The following is a 20,712-nucleotide window of genomic DNA, read 5'->3' on the forward strand; positions in this document are numbered from 1 at the left end:
GCAGCGGCACAGAGTCGGTTTGATCCGGCCTCAGAGGATCTGAATGAAGCTAAACATGCACCCTCACATCTCCCGCCTCTGCACTAATAACAAGACACTCAGTCAACACACGCTCTCTTCCCCGCCCCCCCACCCCCATCAGCACTCAGAGCGACCAGACAAGCAGATTTGTAACGGCCAAAAGTGCTTTTCAGTCTTCCGTTGTACGAGGCACAAAAAGGAACTCGAGTGCTATTTATTATTGATCCGCTGTTAACTACACCTCGCCCTCTTCCCTTCCATAAAAATATAAAAAGGCATCAATGTTTCATGGGGCAGGAGTAGCCACAGTGTGGGCAAGTTGCGAGGCTGCGCAGCCAGAAAACAGACACCAAAATACCCCCAACCAAACCAGCAAATACATACAGTAGAACACGCATTTCTAAAGTTATCGGAGCTCAAAGTGTTCAAACTATTCATTTTGTTTGAAAAAAAAAAAACATTCAAACAAATTGTCCCATTAATTAAAACACCCAAAACCAGTTTTAAAGAGTTCACCACCTAATGACTGACATTAGATTAATTATTAAAAAAGGTGTCAGTTGTTCAATGGGAATGTTTCAGCGGCACTATGGAAGATCTTTTTATAGCTTTACTTTTAACATTTTAGTCAGATAATACAATTGTGAGTGAGTGAGTGAGTGAGTGATAGATAGATATAAACTATTATTTGTAACCCTGCCTACCAACCACAATATTAGATTTTATTTTAAATTCTAATCCTACATTTAGCCGATTTCTTTATTTTTATACATATTATGTAAGAACATTGTTGGAAGGGAGCCTGAGATCTAACAATTTCTTCGCCATGGACTGCTTCGCTGTAACTGCTGTGCATATAGTCTATGTCGACGACGATTAATTTAGGGAATAGTTTCGGTGCCGGATGTCCGTCACCTTCCTCTTCCTTTGTGTTGGCGTTCTAACCTCCGGTGGATTTGTGAGGACTATGGTTAACTGCTCCTCAGATCTCTGCAGGGTAAATCCAGACAGCTAGCTAGACTATCTGTCCAATCGGAGTTTTCTGTGTACGACTAAAACAACCTTTGAACGTACACGTTCCACCAAAACAAGTTCCTTCCAGAGGCTATTTTGCAGCGGCGCCGTGGCTCTGTCCAAAAATCACCCAAAGCTGGGGCGTCCTGATAGGTGACTGCCAGGGTTTAGTCCACAAACTGAACCAGGACGAGTCTGGCTGCTGACGAGGAGGAGTAGGAGAAGAAAAAGAAGAGCCTAAGGTCTCTCCTCACTGTCATTACACTCTGCCTGTAATGCCGATCTGCACATAATTTTACTGAAAATACTCTGCAATACTGTAGTACTGTGTGAGCGCTAAGAGGAATAAATCTCAGCTGGTTTTCTGTGGTTACAGAAAGAAGAGGAACTCTATTTTTGCTGATTACTAGAGAGAACAGATCTGTTTGGGGTGGTTAGGTTGTCAGTCTGAGACTAGCATATTAATACTTTCTGTTAAGGACACGGTCTGTAATGTCCTGCAGAGCAAAAACAGTCCTTTAGACACCTGGCTAGGTTTAAAGATGTGTACATGGAAATACTTTGTCAGGTATGTTAACAGAATTAGTGGAAAAAACACGCAATGCTTCACCACATAATGGACGTAACAAGGTAAACCTGCTGGTGATCCAGTCATACCACCGCGATGATGCAATCAAGCTGTCCCGATTACACAACCGCTCTTGTGATCCAGACAAAGCACCTTCAGGACAAATGACACACAGTTGAGGGTGAAATCACACCTTTCAGTCGCCTTGTTTCAGTCCAAACAATAGGGGAAAACTGCATTTTCCCGTTTAGGTTGCAAAAATTACAACTTATCGGAGACTCGTAAACAAAAATCCTGCGGATTTTGATCATCTACTGCATGTTTCCCGTAAACTTTCATCACACCAGGTCAGAGAGTTAAAGGCGAGTCACAACAACTGAGATTACAGCAACATCAGCTAAGAACGATGCATGTCTGTGCAACTTCTTTTGCTGTAAGTGACCCCCAGTGTTTATCTCAGGCAAGAGAAAAAATACCCAGGGTGCAGTTTTTGGTTAAGCTCAGCGTCCTGAACAACAGAGACGTCTCAGTGCTGTTATTTGGTCTCTCTAATGCTCCAATGGTATTGTTCCCATCTGGACACACAAATTAACCTGAGGGAATACACACTCTGGTTCAAATCAACTGCTCCAATCACACCGAGATCAGGAGACCGTACACAAAACTGGCTGGTCTCAGACTTCTAAAGTTACGAGGCCACAGATGAAGAGAAGGCTGCTTGGGATCGGCCGGCACACTTCAACAGAACAACAAACTTTAGCGACAAGTTAGGAGCTTTCGAAATCTTTCTTGCCAGGTAGGCCTGTAACAACTATTACATAACTGTCTTAATCGCAAATTGTTTGACATAATCGCCAATTCTTTGTTTAACCGCAATTCATTGCTAAGATTAGCTAAGGTCCTAAGGGTTATCACTGTTGATGGTAATTGTCAGTTTTATGTTTATTTAAGACAAAAATATTAAATGTTTCATGATAATAAAGAGGCGTAGTTTACTTCATATGTCGTGTACCTGCGATATGACAATATCTGGGTCACATAACTGTGATATAACCAAAAGATGTATTCTGGGATTCATTCAAAACTGTAATTGGTTTACAAAAGTAATAAATTTGACTGAAAGAGACAATTATATTGTTAACTGCAATTATTTCTGAGACAGTAAATTGTACAGCAACATTTGGAATTGTTATAGCACTAATGCCAGGCCAATTTAGTCCAGTGGATCCCAACTTCTTTGCTTTGTGTGGGTCTTTAATATGAAGCCACGTCTACCGGTTACTTCTCATCCCTGGTTGGATTATGATTTCAGTCGCAGTTCAATTAAAAACTAAAATGTACGTGATTGTTTCATCATTTTTAGAGGCCTGAAAAAGTCAAACTTTACAGCATTTCACAAGAAAATACTGAAAATGTTGTTAGTGGCCACCTTGAAGTAGTCAAACTGTAAAAAATCTGGAAATAGTAAAAAAGATGATTAAAATCAGAATATATAACTATACTATAATAAAAACTATAAATAAAATAGTAAGTAAACAAGACTAAGTATCTGATGCCAGTTTTCAGTAACAGACATTTCGATACCCTAGTAATGTTAAAGTCAGTGCTCAAATACTGTTCAGAGGTTCAATACAGACTGCAAGTATTTAGTTAGTTATTTTTGAATAAAAAGTGTTTAAAAAAAACACTCACTCATTCTCATTGTATTACTCATTCTTATTATTCATATTCTTTTGATCCCTGCCTCCAGATTGAGAAACGGTGCGATAAATAACATCGAAAAAGGCTTTAAATAACCGCTGTGCAACCACAAAACCTCAGCCCAGGGAGCAGAGGTTGTTTACATTTAATCAAGCCCTCCAAGTGTCCCGCTCCCTCCCTGACCTTTGACCTGGACAGGTTGAATTAGGAAGAGAGAGAGGAGGGGAAGAAGAAGAAGAACAGAGTGAGAGCTGAGAGCAGTGTGCCAGGAGCCAGTGACAGATGTGAACGTCGACTCCGCTCCTCTAAACTATTAAGAACAGAGGCTGAAAATAAACATTTAGGCTTCAGAGACGATATCCCCCGCTATCCGCCTCTCGCCAATTCTTCCAGTTACATAAGAGGTCAGGACGCAGCAGCGGAGGCTCTGATGCAAGCACAGGCTCAGAGGAAAGAGGAGAGCAGAGCAAAATAAACACCGGATCATATCCCTCTAAACTCTGCCTCAACGCCTGAGCTGCATACCCTTAAAATCTAATCCATGTCAGGATTTCCTTCAACTCGGAATATTAAACTCATCAACCAAAAGAAAAAGAAAAAGAAGGAACACAGAAAGTGAGCCTATAAATGGAAACATGTGACAGGAGTGGAAACATTTAAAGTGCCAATCATGAAAAACTATACTAAAAAGTCTCTTTTTTTCCAAGTGTGTTCCATTTCCTTAAAATAAACATGAAAAGAAATCTCAGTCCCTGGCGAGCGGCTGAAAGATAACCCGACAAATTCCTAAAAGTTTGTTTTTTTTCCTCGACCGTGACAAAGCAGTTACCTAAAAACAACAAGGACGGCAGACAAAAGCCTGGCGCTTTGTGTTTCCGTGGACAGCGGCGTCATGACTCAGTGTTTTTCTGTCAGCGCCGTGTCACAGCCAACGCCAAAGGGCCCGGGCCTCTGAGGATACAAAGGCCAGAATCAATGAGAGCGTTGGAAAAACTGATGGAAAACCACTAGCCGATCGCCGAGAGGGACGAGGGAGAGGAGGGCCTGGGCCGACGGGGGAGCGGCTGACCATCAACACCTAACACAGCAGCAGCCGCTGCCGCCGCCACGCTCTGCCCCCGTCCCCTTATCGCTGTCTGATGGGCACGAAAGCCTCCGGAGCTGCAGAGTCGATATCGCTCTGACTTCCCTGAAACCACTTCCAGACCCGAGAGACAGAGCCAAAATCGACAGCGGCACAGATCAAAACAACCACACGCGCGCACACACATATCGCCATGAGTGTAGACACACACACACAAAAAAGAGGAACAGCTCGTTCTCAGCTCACTGACTTCAACTGTCAGGTCTAACTGCTTTTCACTGCGTAAAAACAAAACAAAAATTCTGTTTCTCTTGAACGGTTAATATGGTAAAGAGTTTCCAGAAAAAGGTGTTCAAATAAAAAAATCTAAATCTTGGAAAAATTTAAAATTGGCAAAACAGAATTGAAGTACTTTACTTAATTACAATTTTGAGGTGGCTTATGGCTGCTGCTGGCGAACAGTGGTCTTTCGAATCGGCTTTGGACGCGACTCTAGAAGACTTGCAGTTAAGCTTTTCTTTGAGAAAAGAACGGCACTGAAGTCATTCTTAAAAGTCAACTAGCTCCGCTACCTTCTTCGTTGCTCTGCCTGGTTGTAGCGCTACCCTATTGCGTGCAGAGGGAATTTGAAAGACTACCGTTTATCCCGCCCCTGGATTGAGCCCAGCCAATGGTGAGTTCCCAGACCCAACATCTGGATGTGGGTCTGGATTGTCAGGCTAACATTTTATGCTACCAGTACATCTTAGAGGGATATGATGAAGTTTTTTTTTTTTACTACATTAATTTAACAACTTTAGTTACTTTAGAAAATCTCATTAATAATACAACATATTAGGGCAGCACAATTAATTGCAAATGTATCAAAATCGCAATATGGACTAGTGCAATATCCAAATAGCAGTTGCGGCGCAGTATTTGTTAAAAAGGCAAAATCTGTGTCAAACCATTCTGAATCAAGTATTGTAGTGCTGCAGAGACGTCCCGGCCTACAAATCCCATCCTACTGACTAAGTCCTCGCAAAAATCACACTATAAATCATTTTCATTTTAAGATTTCAATGAAAATGAGAATAATGATACAAAATTGATCATTCCCTCCAATATCGTGAATCATATCGCAATCGCAATATCAGTCAAAGTAATCGCAAATAGATATTTTCCTCATATCGTGCAGCCTAAAACATATACATCAACTGATAAATTATGGAGGTATTACAGATTAAGCTACCCAGCAGTACATCAAATAATTAAAATTAGTCCCACGCTGTAATGATCACGTTTCATTGGCTAGTCACCGTGCCACTTGCACATGTTAGTGCACGTCAGCGAACGTGTCCACTACTATGGAGCGTACCACGGGGCCACTATGTAACAAACCCTATGGAGCGTACCACGGGGCCACTATGTAACAAACCCTATGGAGCGTACCACGGGGCCACTATGTAACAAACCCTATGGAGCGATTACCACGGGGCGCACTATGTAACAAACCCTATGGAGGCGTACCCACGGGGCCACTATGTAACAAACCCTATGGAGCGTACCACGGGGCCACTATGTAACAAACCCTATGGAGCGTACCACGGGGCCACTATGTAACAAACCCTATGGAGCGTACCACGGGGCCACTATGTAACAAACCCTATGGAGCGTACCACGGGGCCACTATGTAACAAACCCTATGGAGCGTACCACGGGGCCACTATGTAACAAACCCTATGGAGCGTACCACGGGGCCACTATGTAACAAACCCTATGGAGCGTACCACGGGGCCACTACGTAACAAACCCTATGGAGCGTACCCGGGGCCTTTCACGTAACAAACCCTATGGAGCGTACCACGGGGCCTTACGTAACAAACCCTATGGAGCGCGTACGGGGCCACTACGTAACAAACCCTATGGAGCATTACCGCGGGGCCACTACGTAACAAACCCTATGGGCGATACCAAGGGGCCACTTCGTGACAAACCCTATGGAGTACCCACACGGGCCACACGTGACAAACCCTATGGACGTACCACGGGGCCACTAACGTAACAAACCCTATGGAAGTTACCACGGGGCCACTACGTAACAAACCCTATGGAGCGTACCCCGGGGCCACTACGTAACAAACCCTATGGGGGGCGTACCACGGGGCCACTACGTAACAAACCCTATGGAGCGTACCCACGGGGCCACTACGTAACAAACCCTATGCAGCGTACCCGCGGGGACCTACGTAACAAACCTTATGGAGCGTACCACGGGGCCACTACGTGACAAACCTTATGGAGTACCCGCACGGGGCCACTACGTAACAAACCCTATGGAGGCGTACCACGGGGCCACTAAGTAACAAACCCTATGGAGCGTACCACGGGGCACTACGTAACAAACCCTATGGAGCGTACCCACGGGGCCACTTCGTAACAAACCCTATGGAGGGCGTACGGGGCCACTATGTAACAAACCCTATGGAGCGTACCCACGGGGGCCATTACGTAACAAACCCTATGGACGTACCACGGGGCCACTACGTGACAAACCTTATGGAGCGTACCACGGGGCCACTAACGTAACAAACCCTATGGAGCGTACCCACGGGGCCACTACGTAACAAACCCTATGGAGCGTACCCGGGGGCCGCCCCTCGTAACAAACCCTATGGAGCGCGCCACACGGGCCACTACGTAACAAACCCTATGGAGCGTACCCACGGGGCCACTTACGTAACAAACCTTATGGAGCGTACCCACGGGGCCACTACGTGACAAACCTTATGGACGTACCACGGGGCCACTACGTAACAAACCCTATGGAGCGTACCCCGGGGGCCACTACGTGACAAACCTTATGGAGCGTCGCGGGGCCCACTACGTGACAAACCCTATGGAGCGTACCACGGGGCCACTCGTAACAAACCCTATGGGTACCGCGGGGCCACTTACGTGACAAACCCTATGGAGCGTACCAAGGGGCCACTACGTGACAAACCCTATGGAGCGTACCACGGGGCCACTACGTAACAAACCCTATGGAGCGTACCACGGGGCCACTACGTAACAAACCCTATGGAGCGTACCACGGGGCCACTACGTAACAAACCCTATGGAGCGTACCACGGGGCCACTACGTAACAAACCCTATGGAGCGTACCACGGGGCCACTACGTAACAAACCCTATGGAGCGTACCACGGGGCCACTACGTAACAAACCCTATGGAGCGTACCACGGGGCCACTATGTAACAAACCCTATGGAGCGTACCACGGGGCCACTACGTAACAAACCCTATGGAGCGTACCACGGGGCCACTATGTAACAAACCCTATGGAGACGTACCACGGGGCCACTACGTAACAAACCCTATGGAGCGTACCAAGGGGCCACTATGTGACAAACCCTATGGAGCGTACCAAGGGGCCACTATGTGACAAACCCTATGGAGCGTACCAAGGGGCCACTATGTGACAAACCCTATGGAGCGTACCACGGGGCCACTATGTGACAAACCCTATGGAGCGTACCACGGGGCCACTATGTGACAAACCCTATGGTTACTTGTTTAATTTGTTATGAATCTATTTCGATGTTTTTTTGGGGGGTTGACACCCAGAAACTTCCAGAACAAACCAAAATTAAAAAAAAGGATCCTGCCCGAGGGGAGTGAAAGTACTTTTTCCACCACTGACCGAGAAACTTCTTTTACGACCTCAGGTCAGATAAAAAAAAAAAAAAAAAAAAAGAGCTTTACAGTCCAACGTTTTCATTTAAATCCAGTCCATGTAGAGCCGAATCATCTCCTCCACTGCAAAAGCATCGCACTTAAATAATAATCGCTCTTAACTCTATATGGAGAATACATGCTCAGTCCCAGCATGCCCTGCTCCCCATTTACACAATTAATACCCAATCTGTTGTGCTTCATGAATTTGTAAATGAATTCTGCCACAGAGTGAGAGTACAACGTGACAGCGTGAGAGAGAAGGCGGGTAAATTACCTTCTGAAGGCTGTTTGGGTTCAGCTGCGTCTTGTCTATTATCTTAATTGCCACCTGGGGAGAGAGAGAGAGAGAGAAACACAAAATCGCAAGTGAGTTAAATAAGACGTAACAGCAGAAGTGTGAAAAAGGGGAAGTGGAATATGAAAAATCAATCAAATAGCAAAGAGACAACCACAGGAAACTGAATTTATCTTTGTCATTTAAAAAGACGTTGCAGCCAATCTGAGAGAGCAATAAGACCCTTTCAACTTCCTCCTTGAGGGAAAAAATTCAAATAAAATAAATGTACTGCCAAATAATTAACAACAGAATCGGAAGGGGATTGAGGGGGAAAGGGCACCAACGTTTCGTTAAAATGTCGTACAACGTTAAGGAGAAGCTTGCTCTTTCTGTTCATCAATTATGGAGAAATCTAAATGCTACGCGGCAGCGACTCGCCCCTGAAAACATCCATTACTGCCAACAAGGTTTGGAGCCATGACTCTGTCAGTATATGGAGCTGGTAGGGCTGAAAGGTACCTGATACTAGCACCTATACAGAGTTTCTATAAAACCTTTTACTTTACTTCTGAAATGTTTAACGCCGTCCAGACACAAGCAGATGTCTGGGCTTCATTCTGAATTGCATCTGGAACTGTCTGATCAAAGAATAATACACAGTACTACAGATCTCACTGGGAATTACATGCCAGATTTCTTACTTCAAAATCGCTACAAAAGAAGTAGAGAGATTTGGCTTGAAATAAACACTGGATGTCTGCCCAGCAGTGTTATTCCCCACCAAAAATCATCCGTAGAGCTCAGAGGGAGTGTAAAACCTGCAGTGAAACGTCAGACTTCTCGTCTGAAAAGAGCTGCAAACGGATAAAACAATTCCATCGTTTCCACTTTCAACGGTTGTGATAGTTCAAATGTAGTGTGTAGATGTTTAACTAAAGGTGGTTCAACTTATTTACCTAGGGGACACAGAATCTCAAAACTTGGTGAACCTTTAATAAACCAGGTCAACTTTAATGACAATACCGGGCGCCCGGCTAGCTCAGTTGGTAGAGCAGGCGCCCATATATAGGGGTTTACTCCTCGACGCAGCGGGCCCGGGGTTCAACTCCGAGCTGCGGCCCTTTGCTGCATGTCATTCCCCCTCTCTCTCCCTCCTTTCATGTCTTAAGCTGTCCTATCAAAATTAAGGCCGAAAATGCCCCCCCCAAAAAAATGTAATGGCAATACAGACGTAAAATGTGTAAATCCAACTGTTGGTGGCGACACTCAGGCCCACAGAGCACATATTGTAGACACAAGAGAGGCTGTGTGTACTTTAAGTATTGTTTTATAGTATTAATCTGATCTTGCATATGTTTTTACTTTATTTCTCTACTTTATTGTTGTTTTTTGCATTGGTTACAGAAATGTACAGGTTGGTTACAGAAAAAGAAAAAAAAATTGCCTAGCTTAATTTGGTGCATTTCTATTTAAAGAATGTAAATTTTTATCTTTTCATCCTACAAGGACTCGGAGGGAAAGATTACACAGATCTCATGGCTACTCGGTGTGCATTTTAATTGACCTACTTTCTGACTCCAAAACCACAAGAATATTCTTATTTACCAATATTTCTACGATTTCTTCAGCATTTTATCAGAGTTGACCCAAGTGAAGTTTCTCAGAATAAGAGTAGCAAAGTTGATCAGCTAAAACGTGACCTCACTGTGTGTAAAAATCAGCCATCGCGTCCGTCTCACCTCTCTGCCGGTGAGGATGTGTCGGGCCAGTTTGACTTTGGCGAAGTTGCCCTTGCCGATGGTTTTGAGCAGCCGGTAGTTGCCGACGTGGGGCTGCTGCGGCTCCTCGGAGGTGCGGGATCGGACGCCGGTCCGGGCCGAGCGCGTGCTGATCTCCTGACGTCCATTACTGTGAGACGTGTGCTGTGGGGGAGAAGAGAGCTAGGGTTATTGAATGCACACGCTGTGACTCATGTTGAACCAGTGTGACGTATCCACTTAGACTCTGCAGAAAATAAACTTGATATTTATAGTTCTGCATCCAGACAAGGAAAGCTTTCCTTCCACAGATGGCTGATAAGATGCTTTCTAGGCAGTTTCACCATCTCATCAACCGAATATCAGAGCCTTAAAACTAGAGGAAGATATTACACTGCTCCTTTTCTAATCCTACAGTTACTGTATGGCATTTGTGAGGTTTTAAAAAAGGTGATAATCGTGTCATTTGCTTAATACTTGACAATTAGTTGATTAATGTTGAATCACTGCATCAATGAAATGTCAGAAAATAGTTCCCAGAGTACTCTGACGTCTTTAAAATGCTTGTTTTGCCAAAACAGTTCAAAACCCAAAGATATTCAGTTTAGCATCATATTGGGACCACAAAACAATGAATCCATTATTAAAATTGTCGCCGATTAATCTTCTGTCAATCAACTAATGGTTTCAGTTCTAAAAATGGATCATTTAAGATGCAAACGGCCAAATGAACACTCGAGTTGCACTGCTAACATTTCTATGAACTTAAATCCTAATGAAGACAAACTTTCAGTTTAGGAACATGTTCGGCTGCTTGTGGGTGGTTTTTGATTTGCTTAAGATTTCCCTAACCAGAATGCACTGGGAAGACTTGTCCTGTCAGTGGCTGCCACATACTAATATAATAAGTTTATTTCATATAGCACCTTTTACAGACAAAGTCACAAAGTGCTTAACATGATAAACATTTGTAAAAATACAGCAAAATCCAACAGAAAATAAAGAGAGAAAAAAAAATTGAAAAACCAATGAAAATCATTTAAAGATGAAAACCTAAAACCCAAAGTTACAAACATGAGTCAAAAGTGAATTTAAATTTAAAGTTTAAATGCCTCTACAGAGGCTGCAGGACATAAGACAGTAGGAAGGGCGTTCCACAGGTTTGGAGGAATAGGTTTCAAAGGAAAGGTCCCCTTTAGTTTTTAAGCGAGTGCGTGGGACCACCAGTAGTCCCTGGTCAGAAGACCTGAGGGACCTGTTGGTAGTGTACGGACGGAGCAGGTCCGAGATATAAACAGGTGCCTGACTATGCAAAGCTTTATAAGGTCAGAATGAGAACTTTAAAATTGGATCCTGAACTTGATCGGAAGCCAATGTAAGGAGTATAAAATTGGAGTGATGTGCGACATCCTGCTGGACCTGGTCAGCAGCCTTGCAGCAGAGTTCTGGACCAGCTGTAGACTAAAAACTTGTCCATGCTTTTAACGGTGTCTTTACAGGTCTCCCTAAAAAGAACCGTTTTCAAAAATACTTTTGCAGGTTTATAAATCACTAAACGGTTTAGGGCCAAAATACATTTCTGATCTGCTACTACACTATGAACCACCCAGATCTCTCAGGTAGTCTGGGACAGGTCTGCTTGCTGTCCCCAGAGTCCAAACTAAACAGGGGGAAGCAGCGTTCCGTTTTTATGCTCCACATATCTGGAACAAACTCCCAGAAAACTGCAGGTCCGCCGCAACTCTCAGCTCTTTCAAATTAAGGCTGAAGACCTTTCTTTTTGATGTTGCCTTTCTTTAGATAATTGTGAATTTATAAGTCCTCTGGGAGGCCAGGTAGGGAACCTGTGTCGCAACAGAAAATGAGTTAAAGTAGTTGGACTCTGTTAACTTGTTAAGTCCTTTGGAAGGCCCAGTTTGAAACTGGTTAAGTCCTCTGGGAGGCCAGAGTTGGACTCCTTTAACTTGTTCTTATACTGCACTGTACATTTCATTCTCGTCTTTTATCCGTTTTTAATTTTTTTTTTTTTAATCGTTTTTAATGATTGAATTTTTTTTAATCATTTTTAACTGCTCTTTAATGTTTTATGTAAAGCACTTTGAATTGCCCGGTTGCTGAAATGTGCTGTACACAAAGCTGCCTTGCCTAAATAAAGGTCACGCTCACGCACAAGTAACTGACAACTTAACTGAAATAAATGTCACCAGGTTATTGTCATCTCAGACAGTTTCTTACTTAGTTCAGATATTTTTGCCTCATGTCTTCCTCATTTCTTGTCCTGTAGGTAAGCGACCATAACAAAAGCAATCATGCGTTTCTTTTCTTCTCCGTTTGTCCATATGCATTAGATTTTGTTGTAGAGTCATAGGGTTTTTAAATGTTGTTCCACTGCATTTTTGCCTAATGTAAAGCACACACCACTTGAAAGTTTGAAAGGTGATACAAGAATAAACTTCAAAACTACAAAATGAACTTTAACATGAGCTGGTTAGCAGCTACAGCCAACGTCACATCCTGTGGTGCAGACTGTCTGAAAACAGGATGTGCAGCAGAGCATAAAGCAACACGTGATTCAAAAAAGGTTAATGAAAAGTTAAAAAAAAGGCACAATCCTAAACAGAAGTCTGGTTCAAATACTGTAACACACTACTGTTCTGATTTAACCCAAGTCAATTGTTCAGCAGAGTGGTTAAACCGCCCAGATCTTAATGCATCTCGTCTCAATATCAGTTAGCAGTTGACAGTTTAAACAATATTTAGACAGTTTGAGTGTGAGGCTGTAAAAAGGAATATATTGAGAGGTGAAATGGATAACATAAACGTCTACAGTACACTCAACGTTGAGAAACCCCAGTGCACTCTGGTTTGCATCTGTAATCAAAGATGAACTGCTCGGTGCGGGTGTTGGGATTTGGCGGTGCATAGCTCTGACAGCAGCACCGCCAATGGAGGGATTGATTTTTTTTTTTTTGGGTGCTGTGTTCAAAAGCACTCTCTCACAACCCTCTGTGACAACTAAAAAAAAAAAAAAAAAGTCTGATAGATACTCGGTGCTGGCTCAGTATCGACTGTCCGAGCGATGCCTCATTAACAGTACCGGTGCCCTCTGCCCATCCCTGACCTAACTGACCCCATTCAGCCCAGAGACAATGGAAAAAGGACAATGATAAAAGGTGGGGGAACGAATAACAAGAGTTTAGACTTTCACGCAAACCTAGAATCTCATATAAAAGCACATGGGGACAGGGGTCCAACATGAGAAGCAAGAAACATTAACTCTACTTCATGGTTTCACCTCACAGGGCATCAATCCAATTAAATATATATAGTTACATAACTAATTCTCTAAGATAGTTTGCAGATATTACAGCTAAAATAACTCTTCTTTTAGAGATACCACAGAATATAAAAGTTCCCACTAGGTAGGACATGATCACAATAAACTTTTAAAAATCTCTGTGAATTATTTTACAGCTAACAAAAGTAGATATAAAATGTAAACAAGGTCACTTTAAACTCTCTCTTAAGCAGCACACACACTTTAAGTCACTAAAAGAATATTTTCCTTCTACAGTGATAACAGGGGAGTTAAAAATACCACAGACATGCCACAAAAAAAAAAAAAAAACACCTGTAGGACAGTTTTTTATCCCACATTCCAACATTTCATCTAATAATTAAGCAACTTTGAGTCTATGAAAAGCACTAAATAAATTCAATTTATTATTAATCATAAAAACACAGAAGAATCTAAAGTTTTGCACACAAAAAAAACCCCGCACGCATTTCCATTTTTCCAGCTAACAACTTCCTGTAAGAAAAAAAAAAAAAGGGAAAAATGTGATCCTTGACTTTTCAGTGGTTACTCACAAGACTGCGGTGTCTCCTGGCTGCATGGGCGCCCGTCATGTTTCAACAGGAAAACACTGATGATGCCCATAGAGATTCCCACCACACCAGACTTTCCCAACTCAGAGAGCAGATAACCACAGAGAGACAAGAGAGCGAGACAGCAGCACAGATCCCAGTCAGCCCGCTACTGGTAGACACCCCGAAACCGGAAACCAGCACAGTGGCTTTTCAGATTAAAAGCATTTGGTCAGCTGCTTTCAGTGTTGGGAGACTCTTTTTAAACCGGTACAGTGTAATGCTGACATTCCCAGCAAAGTATGCGCCTTTAATTCTTCATTTTCCATTTTAAATTATAGTTCCACCTAAAGATTATTTTCATTATCAATTTAACTGTTGATAATGACCTCGATTCAGAAAACACTAAAGAATGGCCATCAAAATAACCTGCATATGGTGACGCAAAAGTGTGTGAAATTGGATGTAGTATGTACACCAGGCGGCTAGGTGGTAGACACACACAAAAAAAAAAAAAAACTTGAAAGATTAATCATTTATCAAAATAATTGACAGTAACTCTTGTCATGATCGTCAATTGTTATTTCTTCAGTTTCAGTTAGGGTTGCAAAATTCCAGGAATATTCAAGGGGGAAGGGAATTAACAGGAATTGATGGGAGTTAATAGGAATGAAATGGAAATATAGGGGTCACTTGCTCAGGCTGTATTTACCATATATGCAGATAGAAAAAAAACTGTCACCATACCATTTAACAGACATAATCCATTAGTATGCCAAATAAATAGACCATTCACTGGTCAAATACATGCAATGTGAAGTGTGCCACGTGGTCCGTGTGCAACTCAGGGTTTAAAGTGAACAATTTATTTATAAAAGAAACATTTTAGAATGAGGAAAGAATGGAAATAGTTTTAATTAAAACTCCTCAATTAGCATGCTCAATCAAGCAACATCCCACATGGTAACAGCTGTTGACAAGTTATAAACTGTGTATTTTGTTTAGCCTACTATGTGCTATATTAGGTACTATGTTTAGTCCTTTGGCTCAGAGTGCACGGATGCTTTCAAATGATCTGCACATGGTGGAAGAGTGTGCTGCTAAGTGCAGTGCAGTTACAATTCAATGGGCACACTTTTAAGCAAAACATGCCAGAAGACCTAGTATTGCTTTTATGTGCATCACCTCCCCAATGAAAAATGTTTTCCCAAGCTTAACTTCCCTTGAAAAATGTCCAGAAATGTCCCGATCCTTTGCAACCCTAGTTTCAATTATTGCTTCTGCTGGTTTGCGAGCGGTATTTCTCCGGCTACTGAGTCTTCACATTTGCAGCTATTGAAAGGGCCCACTTCCCCTACACAGATCAATAAAATTTCCCCACATCTTATCGCCCTCAGTGCTCATGTTTGTGCAGGATATGTCATATCTCCGGCGAACTCTCTGCTGCTACCGTGATGAGTCATGTGATACTGATGATCACATGCAGACGTTATGTGGCTGCGGTTACACAGGTCGGATGTTGGGAGAAATAAAAGGAATGTATGGAAAGGATACAACAAAATGGAGATACGTGGAGTAGGAATTTATATAACCCACTGAATTCATGCAACAACAAAAAAAGATTAAGCATGGATTATAGCATTACAGAGAAAGTACAAAGCAGCTATTGAAATAGTAGATTACGTTTAAAGTGAATTAAATTTGCATTTTACAGGTAGATTAAGATAATAATTCTGTATGTACAGAGGCTCATATTTCCTTATTTCCGACCAAAAGAGTTAACGTTCTGGAGCACTGAAAGAATTCGTCAATCGACAGCAAACTAATGGCCAGAAATTTTGATGACCACTTAATCGTGTAGGGCATTTATCAAGATAAAACGTCAACATCTTCTGGTTTCAGCATCGCAATTGTAAAGATTTGCTGCTTGTCTCAGTTTTTTTTTTTTGTTGTAAATTTCGTTTTTGGGCTAAATTTGAAATTTCAGTCGGGACAACAAAAAACATCGCTGAAAATTTAAATGAGCATTTACCACCTTATAGCTTCAAAAAATTAGTTAAATGTATCCACAACAAAAAAATTAAGCAACACAATCACTTGTTGCAGCACTAAATTAGTTACTGGATTAGAGCTGGATTCTCCGACGATCACACGAGAAAAGAATCGAAGGATTACATATCACACAAAAACCTACAGGATCTTGTCAGGCTCCAACCGACTGCGGTTGTGTCTCAACTACCAGCTTACCGCGCCAATCAGTGTCCGGCAAGGAGCTAGCGGCAGCTAACGGGGCGCAGGAAACTTGAAGACATCCCTTTGGATGTTGAAAAATGTGATGGTAGTTCCAACTATACTTCTCTATATTTAATATCATCACTATTTGAATATCATCAAGGCTTTGGACAGAAGATCTCACCCTCAATTCTGAAAAACTGTAACTAGTACTTCTCCATAGTCAGATGTCAGACAGTTTAAATATCGGGTCACATGTTGTGCGTAACAGACCCCCCCTCTCCCACTCCATTTTTCCTTAAAATGTTTTTTATGTCATTAATGTATCTGTAAGGAGAAAATCAAATAGCACGATATTTTTGACCAAATACCTCGATACCACAGCAATATTGTAGTGTTGACTATTGGTGCTTTCACAAAATATTTACACAATGAGATCTGTGATAAATAATCATCAGTAATGTGGATATAATGACTAAGTGGGTAAAGGCAAATAATAGAACAGTTACAACAGTCTGGTAAGTTCAGAAAATGACATTACTTTACTGTAATGCAGCCTTTAAAACCAGGAAAATATCGATATAATATCAACATATTGACTGACTATAGGTAAGTACTTCTTACAAACTCACTTTTAAAATTCCAAACTATCCCTTTAATATATTTCTATTTTATACTTTTTAATTCCTGTATGTTTAAAAAGCTGGAAAATAATAATAGATAAATAGTTTTAGGACTACAAAAATGCATTGTTTCCACGATTATCACAAGTGGGCAGTTTAATTTTTACAATCCTGACCGGAAGCTACACTGTCGCTGCCTTGACAACGCTCTTTCGACAGGAGATTCTGTTGGTCACAGGAGGCGGGACTAAAGTGGTCCATATTTGGAAGCTGAGCGGTTGAAACCTTTGAGTGACAGCGGGGAGAACCAATAGCGAGCCTGAACAGAAAACTACTGTTGCCTGCCAGAACCCAGCAGTCAAAGTACCGTAGTTTTGTTCGTGGTTGGGCCTAAATATCCCGACAACATCCTAATTACCTTCAGTTACATTAAAACTTATCACAAAAAAACAATTTACATGTAAATAAATACCAACATGGACGTTGGGTAAAATTAAAGGGCCTTTTTTACTTGGAGGATATGCTTGTTTACGATTTTCTAACTAAGTGTGAAACAATTCATCCACTCCAATAATGCAACATAATCAGCTTCAATTTAAGTAAAACATCCACCTCCTTCTAGAACATTTAGATAGATTTTACAGCGATTAATTGCAGCACAGCTAACCCAATAAACAACCCCTTTATACTTACACTTTCCGTCACCTTCTCGTTGACCGTAGGCAAAGGAGTTTTTGTTGACATGTTTTTAATTCGTCCTTTCTTTCGCCAGTAACGTCTGATGTCCAAAAATCCACCGACACCTCCTTCAGTCTGACAGCCGAGAAAAAGAGATTATTGCTTTGCTTTGCAGCTCTGCTCTCCGGGGGGAAACAGTCTCAGCATGGATCGTGACAATTTTCAAACCAAACCGGACGTGTTAGAGCAGAGCACCTGAACTGTTAGGGACTGAAATAAAAAATGCCTGCATAATAATCTTATGTTCACTTATTTGCATGGCGCGTACATACCCGCTCACGGCCTGCGTTCAACTCAAATCAGTGTCCGTCTGTCCGTTTGTGTTTGAGTCAGTGAAGCTAACTAAACTAACGTTAAGGCGCTGTCGGTCGCCACTTCCAAAAAAAAAAAAAAAAAACACCCCAGGCTTTCTCTTTTTTCACAAAAACAACTGTTTAAAAAGAAGCCATGGCGTCGAGTGTCACCAGCCGATGTTTCTTAGAGGGATTTAGAAGGTTTTGGTGGCTGAAATACTCGCCGTCGACTCGGTTTCTTCCATCTCCGACGGCCCAAAGTGAAGCTGGTCTGTCCGTTTTAGGTGGGACCAAAATGGCTACTCAGCGGCTGGGCTGGATTAGGCTGCTTTCACGGACCCCTCCCCGGCTCCGACGTCAGAACGTTATCATGAGCAGTCAAACAACCTGTCCTTTTTGTTGTTCCCAAATCTTAACATTTTTCTTGGTAAATTCAATTTGTACATCGATACGTGAACCCTTATGACAGAGAAAAAACATGAACGGACACTGTTACATTTTATAGAATTTTTCTGTAGCCCTGAGTAAGTTATATTGATATATTGATGTCTGTCTGTTTACAACGTTAAATACAGAATTAAAGAAAATATTTTCATTATCAGCAGTGGTAGGATGTAACTAAGTATTATTATTATAAATACAGTAGCAGCACATATATAATTATAATCCAATAATGTAATAAATATATTACTCTGAAATGGGACATTCTGCATAATTAATAATACTGGTTTAAGTATAATTTGATGCTGATACTTTTGTACTTTTACTTAAGCAATATTCTGAATGCAGGATTTTTACTTGTAACTGGTATTGTTACTTTTTTTTTTCTTTAAAATATCATAAAACTTCTTGCACTAATGTTACTGGAAGATCTTTTACTCAAGTACAGTTATGTAAAAATAGAAATACCAGTCTAAAAATGCCCCATAACAAGTAAAAATCCTGAATTCCAAATGTTACTCAAGTAAAGTGCGAGTGGAGCTCAGACAGAGCGTTCCAGGCAGAGGCACTGCAGCAATGGGCAGTATGAGAAACTGTACTGTAAACAGCGTTCCAAATGTACTTTTTCGTCCACCAGACAAATGGCTAGACTGTTCAAATTGTACCAGCCACTTAAAAGATTGTTGCGTTGGCTAGTGAGTGAAGCAAATCTAACACTTGTATATTTTACCAGCATATGGCTGGTGGATGATTTAATCATTAAATTTGAACCCTGCATGTAAACCTATTCTAGTCGACCCCAAGAGTACAAAAAATATGACGCTGAAAAGGAGTATAATAGGGGCTCTTCAAGTACAGTACTTGAGTTAATGTACTTAGTTACATTCCACCATTGCTTAAGTAAAAGTAATGCAGTGTAGGAATACTCCGTTAAAAGTCAGGCATTCATAATGCATGCATAAATGTAGGGAAGTAAAAAGTACAAAATTTCCCTCTGAAATGTAGTGAAGTAGAAGTATAAAGTGGCATAAAGTGGAACAGGGAAGTACAAGTACCTTAAAAACTTTACTTAGGTAGAGTACTTGAGTAAAAGTACTTTGTTACATTCCACCACTGATCATTATTTTCTCGATTAGTTTCTATTTAAAATGTATTTTATTGTGTACAAGTAGAAAACAATGTCAAAATTCTCAATTCAAATTTTCAAACTATGGAGCAAATACCTGCTATATTTTTATACTTGAAATAATAAAGAATTTTTTTTTTTTTACTATTGATACATCTGTGGGACATTTTCATCGATTCATTGTGAATAAATATACACAATACCTCCTGTCAGATTGTGTTGAATTGTTAATGAGTATATTTCCGACAGCCCCTGAACGCAGCATCAGTGAGCCCTATTGAACGAGTGGAGGAAGTGAGGAAACCGGCTGATCTGAGTCCCATTGGACCACAAAGTACAGAGAGGTCTGTCATCATCCAGGAGGAAACGTATCTGTGGGATTTATTTGGCTTCAAAGGAAAATGTTTCTGCACAAATGCAGATCAAAGGGAGGAAATGCAGAATAACAAGACCAACATTATACTTTCATTCTTTCCATATTCATACGCAAATTATTTTTTTCTTAAAATACCAATTTTCTCTGAATATTTGACACACATCACTGCAAATGTATTGTCTGTCATATTCAGCTTTGCCACAATAAATTGTTGAACTATTTTTCCTGATAATCCTAATAGCTCACATTTCAACAACTCTCTGATAATCAGAATGTTTTTTTTTTTTTTTAAATCCTGTCATTTACCAGCTATTTTTATTGATGACACTACAGAAAATAAAGTTGGTGAAACACGTAAAAACTTTCAAGAGGTGATTTGTAACAAAGTCTTAGTCCCTCCCATTGAGGAGGCACGAGAGAGATGCGAGGAAATCCCGGGAGGAGAGAGCCAACGAGCAAATGTGTGTGTTTTTCAAGTGTTTTAGAGGGATGAGACGTCCTTTCCTCTGTTCATCACATGATTTTGTCAGTATCCTCGCCTATAGATCCTCGATGATTCCTCCTCGATGCTCGCTCCTCGGGGCTGGATGAGAGCTTTGAGACGAGATTCACCGAGGAGGGACGGAACCACTTCCGATTCAGCCGAGGACTGAAGAATCGAGGAGCTATCAAATAGGAAGGGAGGCAAATGGAGGAGTCGGGAAGCCTGGCTCCGCCCTCCTACGTAGCCTACCTCCGCTCAATTTTCATTTTCCTTAAGTACGGCGTCTGGGTTTGTGGTATATTCTTGGGTTTTCTCCGGCCAATCTTTAACTGTCAAATCAGCGAACAGAGGGAGTGGCGAGTGAGGACGATGATGTTGAGGTCGTGCGCTAGTT

The 20,712-nt window shown here is 41.6% G+C and overlaps 1 protein-coding gene across 1 annotated transcript in view; it reads right to left on the reverse strand.

Moving 5' to 3' along the window:
- Window positions 1-18,204, reverse strand: part of mark3a (MAP/microtubule affinity-regulating kinase 3a) — a 62,477-nt gene extending 44,273 nt beyond the window's left edge. The window contains exons 1-3 of the mRNA XM_039785399.1: window positions 17,554-18,204; window positions 10,121-10,303; window positions 8,379-8,432 (exon numbers count right to left, since the gene is read on the reverse strand). Of these exons, the coding sequence (XP_039641333.1) occupies window positions 8,379-8,432; window positions 10,121-10,303; window positions 17,554-17,604 (288 nt within the window). The 5' untranslated portion in view covers window positions 17,605-18,204. The remainder of the gene's footprint in view (window positions 1-8,378; window positions 8,433-10,120; window positions 10,304-17,553) is intronic.
- Between the last annotated feature and the right edge of the window lie 2,508 nt (window positions 18,205-20,712).

This window comes from Perca fluviatilis, chromosome 20 (genome assembly GCF_010015445.1).
Source record: "Perca fluviatilis chromosome 20, GENO_Pfluv_1.0, whole genome shotgun sequence".
Classification (NCBI taxonomy): domain Eukaryota; kingdom Metazoa; phylum Chordata; class Actinopteri; order Perciformes; family Percidae; genus Perca; species Perca fluviatilis.